This window comes from Hyperoodon ampullatus (assembly GCF_949752795.1).
Source record: "Hyperoodon ampullatus genome assembly, chromosome: 4".
In the NCBI taxonomy this organism is placed as follows: Eukaryota; Metazoa; Chordata; class Mammalia; order Artiodactyla; family Ziphiidae; genus Hyperoodon; species Hyperoodon ampullatus.
This window is the reverse complement of record NC_136917.1, coordinates 46,528,647-46,535,008: the sequence shown is the minus strand read 5'-3', so window position 1 is coordinate 46,535,008 and position 6,362 is coordinate 46,528,647. Positions and strand designations below refer to the sequence as shown.

Sequence of the window (6,362 nt, the reverse complement as noted above, 5' to 3'; positions counted from 1 at the left end):
TTCTAAGGCAGTGACTGCCACTTGGCTGACAGCAGTATAAAAATCGTCCTGATGTCAGAGATGTTAAAATAAAATGGAAACGATAATACATTCCCATGGACATACCAGTTTGCCTAATAGAAACATTCCCACTCTGTTGAAGCTTTTCCTCCCAGACCACCCCTCCCTTCTTTTTACCCTACAGAAATCCACTATTGTGAATTTTGTGTTTATCATGTCTTTGTTTTTTTCTCCCCTTTTAGCAAATGTGTGCCCCTACTCATATTGTTTGATGTTGTTTTTGAACTTTTCTACAAATGGAACTGTATTGTATGTAGTTTTCTGACTTGCTTTTCTTATTCGACATTACGGGAGACTCCCCCATGCTAACCTGTACAGCTGCTATTCATCTTCACTGCTGTGTCATATGCACTGTAGGCATATGACACGATTGATCATTTCTCCCATTTGGCGAACATGTGGACTCTTTCCAGGGTTTTACTGTTACAGTTTTACTAGAAACATTCTCCTAGTTGTCTCCTGGAAAGCGTTTGTGAGAGTTTACCCAGAGTATATACCCAGGAGGAAGAAGAATTTTAAGATTAAAATCAGGTGGGCCAAACTTTTCTGCGACTTTGCAGGCCATGTGGTTTCTGAGACAGCTACTCAAATCTGTCATTTTCATGTGAAAGCAGCCTTAGACAATATTTAAATAAATGACTGTAGCTATGCCCAATAAAACTTTACTCATAAAACCAGGCAGTTGGCAAGATTTGACCCTCAGGCTGTCAGTCCTGATCAAGATGATAAACTTCACTATTCTGGTTGCCTACAAATGCTGAGGCACCCCTTCTTTTCTTCCCTGATTATCCCTAGAGGAGACAGGAGTCCTGTCTTCACTTAGTCTATGGACTGGACTGAATGACCATGTTCAGGGACCTTCAGGGAGAAAAAGAAGGGCATGGGGACATGCTGGTGGTGATGCTTCCCAGCCCGTAGTCTGTGACTTGCAGCCATAGTCTTGGGGAAACCAAAGGCAGAAAGGGGTTGAGGCAAGGCAGGGCACTAATGCTGGCTCTGCTGGGGGTGGGTGGGAGGTGGGGGTCCTGCTTGACTGGAGGCTGGGGTCTCAGGCCAAAGCACAATTCGCATCAGAGAAGTCCCTACCAGGCGAGGGGACATAGAAAACACAAGATAGCATTTCTTTTGGAGTTGTATGGTTTCCTTTATTAAAGAAAGTAGGAATTGCATCTCTAGGGAAGGATCCAAGCCAACCGGGGCTTTGTCTGCCTCTCAATGGTCATGTGTGAGCCTTGTTTCTGAATCAGGAATGACTGAAGCACCTAAAGAAGGAGAAGATCTCACTGGACGTCTTACTTAGAGTCCCCGAACTGGTGGCGGGCTGGCTCTTCCTCCATCTGCGAGCTGTCCGCCCCTCCTTTGTCAACTTTGGAGTTTCCGTGGCCGCATGAGGACCAGTGGGAGGATGATTTCTGGGTCTTGTCCCCTCCTGTCCTGCGGTGACCTTCACGTGTCCTGCGATGATGGGAACTTTTCCTGGATGAAGACGTGTCCTTCTTTCCTCTTTTTCCTTGCAGGCTTCATCCCTGGGGTGGGAGACCTTCTGGCTTCCATCCCGTTCAGACGTGTAGCCTTCGCTCTGCAAGGTGGAGACCACGGGGGCTGCGACCTTCCCTTCAGCTCTTCCAGCAGCAGGCTTGCTGGTTGTGACTGCACCTGGCAACACCATGCTCCTGCTGCTCTCTGGACCATCTGCCCCCGTCGAGGATGTGCTGGCAACATCCGGCGAGACCAGGTTCGTGTCCTGCAGGGATAGGCTGGCAGCACCTGCAGTGGCCTGGCCGGATCCCCTTTCTCCTGGATCCTCGGTGGTGGCTCCCGCCAGGCCCACGGTCATCCCTGCCGCCGATCCTTCGGCGCCTTTCAGGGCTGCAGTTGATCCATGGGGGGCATGATGGATTCCCTCTCCCCCCACATAAGCACAAGACGTGGCTCCAGTCACGTCACGAAGCTTGTGAAGCCCAACCTCATCCTGATCCCTTTCTCTGTGGAGCTCTGTGGTCTGAGCCAAGGGGAGGAGAAACAGGTAAGATAGAGATGACAGAAAGTGAGATCAGAACTGTCCGCTCGTCTCTCATCCTGGAGCTGAGCAACTCAAGGCCTTATACTTAGAATAACCTTTGAAATCACCCAGTCTAAGCTCCCATTGGATGCAAGACCCCATCTACTGCACCCCTGTCAAACGGCCACTCCACTTTACTTGAAGAGTCCCAGGGTCAGGGAGAGCACTGATACAATTCTCCATGATGATATACACTTTAACTTTATACCCTTGTGCTTCTCTCTCTGCAGGACAGATTCCTAGAAGTGGGGTTCCTGGGTCAAGGGATGCACACCTTCTACATTTTGGTGACTCCACGGGTTGGGCTGATTTGAATCAGCATGTCGGAGTCGCGGGGAGACACAATGAGGGAAGGACTTCCTAACTGTGAATGATGTTCCCCAACTGCTGAGACTACCTGGGCTGGGGTAAGTGTTCAAGAAGAGACCAGACAGGATGCTGTAGAAGGGATTACAGCCCTGGTGATGAGACCAGTGCAGCTGAGATGATACCTAAGGTCTCTCTGAAATTTGGCCTCGTGGGACAAGGTGGAGAAGCACTCTGAACCTCTCCAGTGTGGTGACTCCCGTAGTGATAGCTCGTTTGTCCCTGACCCTTTTCAACAATAGAAGGTATTTCCCAGGTGAGTCTCAGAGAGCACCAAAGGCTATGAAGGACCAGCTTTGCCCTGCTCTCCCAAAGCACCCTGCCCCGTGTTCTTGAGTCTCTGTGGGTGCTTCCCACTAGGATTTTGGCATCCTCTGTAGTCGCTGCATCTCCAGTTTGGAGCATCGGGGTACTGCCGTAACTGTCTACCGGTGGTCTCAGGATATAGACAAGCTTTTCCCAATGGGAAAAGAGGTCTTTTTGTGCATCGGAAGAGGGGCACAGCTGCAGATAGAAAGTACGGCCAGTAGCAAGATTCAGGCACAGCTGCTGTTTCTCACGGTTGTGGATGGAGATCTTGACAAACTTCAAGGGAAGCAGCCTGGTGAGCTCTAGGATCTTCACGGGCTTGCAACCTCTCCCCTTGGTGATCCCGGCGCATCTGACATGCTCTTCACAGACTTTCGTTGTTCGGGCCAGGAGCATGACGTCAGGTAGTGGGAAGAGGGGGCTGGTGGATGCGACACCCACAGTCACCCTTCGGACGCGGTTGTCTAGGTCAATCAGTTCTCCTTTCTTGCTGACCTGGATAAAGTCGCTCTCAAACATGGGAGCGTACTTGAAAAGGTCATACTCTCCTCCCTCGTACAGTTGTTGCAGGACCCCCTTGGAGGTCCTCAACACCCCCACTGAACAGTAGCTATTGGCCATGTAATGAGGTAAAGTCTCACTGCTCATGGCTCTCTTCGTTCAAGACAGAGCCACCAGCCACAAGTTGAGTCTCGGAGAGAGAGAGGGAATGAAAGCAACTCGTCACCTCCCTGCAGGACTCTGCCAGAGTCTCTTGGCCCGACCATATTTATACCGCAAGTCCTTTGTGACCCGTCACCATCACATCACACACCCCTTTGTTGAGCCTCCAAGTCCCCACCCCCTTGGGGCAGGCTCACCAGCCTCCCCCTAAACCAACCACCATGTCCATAGGGAACAGGCTGACCCTGCCAGGGTATAGGTGTGGGTAGGCTGGATAGTCTTTCTAATCAAAAGGTTGAGAAAACCCTCCTGCTTTTGTAAATATCTGGGTGGTTTCCAGTCTTGTTGTTGTGACAAATCTCCCTGCAGGGATCCTCTTCGTGCTTCTGCTGAATGATGTCCTGGGGATAAAATCCTGGAAGTGGACTGTGTACTTGCTAAGGGCAGGCATCCTATGGGAATTGGTGTTCTCTGTGCCCCCAGCGTATATAACACAGTGCTGGCAGGAACTTAGAAAGAGTGCTACCTGTCAGAGTCCCATTGGTACTGTCATTTCCAGGATATGGAGAATTTTCTCACCCATTTTGTCTTTTCAAGGAGGCTAACTTTTATTTATATTTATATTTTTTACAGTTTTAGAAAGTTTTTATTGTGAAATATAACACACATTCATGAAAGTGCAGAAACCATAAATATAGCTTAATGAGTAACAAGAAAGTGAACACCCTTGTAGCTGCCACCCAGAGCAAGAAATAGAACCCTGCCAGCCCCTCTTCTGCACGCTCCCTCCCCACAAAGGTAACCCAAACTTGGTTTGTATTTTTTTTCTTTTCCTTCTTCTTTTTTATTGATGTATAGTTGATTTACAATGTTGTGTTAATTTGTGTTGTGTTAATTTCTTCTGTTAATTTCTGATTCAGTTTTTTGTATACATACATTCTTTTTCATATTCTTTTCCATTATGGTTTATCACAGGATACTGAATATAGTTCTCTGTGCTCTACAGTAGGACCCTGCTGTTTATCCATCCTGTAGTTTGTATCTGCTAATCCCAAACTCTCAATCCTTCCCTCCTTGACCCCTGCTTTTTTTTTTTTTTTTTGCGGTACGCGGGCCTCTCACTGTTGTGGCCTCTCTCGTTGCGGAGCACAGGCTCCGGAGCCATGGCTCACGGGCCCAGCCGCTCCGCGGCATGTGGGGTCCTCCCGGACCGGGGCACGAACCCGTGTCCCCTGCATCGGCAGGCGGACTCCCAACCACTGCGCCACCAGGGAAGCCCGAAGCTGAGCTCTTGAACTGGAGTGACCCTTCCGAGAGGGTCTGTGTTGGGCTACGATGGCCTGAGCTTCACACTCCACATCAATCATTTCTTGCCGTGCACCTCGGGTGAGGAACCCAGGCAATTTCCAAACTCACTGCCAGCTGAAGGCTTTCTGTGGGATGCACCCCCAGCAGCTGGGGCCACAAGTCCTTCATTCAAGAAATGCACCCCACGTGGATATTTCAAATGGAACGGTGTCTTTCAAAACATACCCTCCAATCTCCTCATTATATAGATCCTGTGGCCAAAACTAGGAAGTAACATAAAGTCCCATATTAACAACCCCCCCAGCCAAATACTTCTTTTCACAGAAACCACAGTGCCCTCCACAAAGTGCACATTTGATCAGGCCACTCCCCTATTTAAAACATATCATGGCTTTGCATCACTCCAAGGTCCGAAATGAAAATCCTTTAAATGGACCTCAAGGCCTTGCATGGCGTGGCCCCTGCTGTGTCCCCCAGCATCACATCATGCTTGCTCTGCCAGCCACGACACTGCCTTCAATATGCCTCCCACCATAGCACATCTTCAACAATCCTGTGAATGACCTTATTTTGCTGTAGGGAAAAAAACCCTTTCTAGTATGTATGTGTGTTGCCAGACTTGAAGTTTGGGACATTGGTTAGTTTGTAATCAACCATCCATTGCCTAATTGCACTTTCAGCTGCAGAATTGCCACCATGGTGATGAATATTGCTGTCCAAAATATTGGCCTCTATCTGATAGGGTGTACTGACTTGATACCCAAATTGATGTCTCCCTCCAGAGGAAGATGCCTGTTGCTTTGAAATACGTAGGTATCTGTGCATGTGTCTCTTGATGAACTGTCAAGATAGAAAAGGAAATCCAGAGAAAGTGCCAGGCAGGGCAGTTGCGGTGGGCAAGTCCCCACCTCCACTTTACTACTGCACTGGAGGTGTAAATTGTGTCAACTGTGGGTCTGGTCAGCTAACGCCCTGCACAGTGGACTAACTAGGTTCACGTTAAAGAAGTCCTTTGGGGTGAGGGAGTGAGAATGCCTAATACAGGCTAAGAAAGACAAAAGCTAAAGCCAAGGGTACAGAATCCTAAGATGAAGCTGTTTTAAGTAGGCTGATTCAGCCTCTGGCATAGTGAGAATCTGGGGCTCTGAGTCAAAGGCTTTGGAAAGAGTTCCCCTTTATCTCCCTCCTCTACCCCAGAACTCCTCACATTTCCGGAAGGCTTCCCCCAAATCCCTCTCAGGTCTTAGAGAACATGGCTCTTTCTCTCCTCTTACCAAGACCCAGTGCTTCAAGAGTTAACTCCAAGGACACATTGATCCCCACAATCTATTGGTCTTTGTTTATTGGAAATCACAAGATGGGATTTTCCAGCCACCCACCAGAGCAACTGAGAAGGGCTTCCTCTCATCCTCCCAAGCTACCACTCCTCCCAGAATCCGTATCTTATTTCTCACCTCCTCCACCTCTACCACTTAATTTGCTCTGCAGAGAAAGTCCCTAAGTTTTACTGGAAACCCAACTTCCATCCTAGTAGACCCTGTTGTCACAGAAGGGAATGAGCAGAGAATTGCAAGGCTAGCAGATGACTCCCCGG

General features: G+C 48.9%; 1 protein-coding gene across 1 annotated transcript; it reads right to left on the bottom strand.

The window, feature by feature from the left end:
- Window positions 1-879: 879 nt before the first annotated feature.
- On the bottom strand, window positions 880-3,683 carry LOC307051195 (Golgi-associated RAB2 interactor protein 6-like; the record flags this gene model as incomplete). The annotated part of the gene is made up of 4 exons (XM_079701535.1): window positions 880-918; window positions 1,601-2,062; window positions 2,846-3,451; window positions 3,678-3,683. 4 exons carry the CDS (start codon window positions 3,681-3,683, stop codon window positions 880-882), a joined length of 1,113 nt encoding a protein of 370 aa, XP_079557661.1.
- Window positions 3,684-6,362: the final 2,679 nt, after the last annotated feature.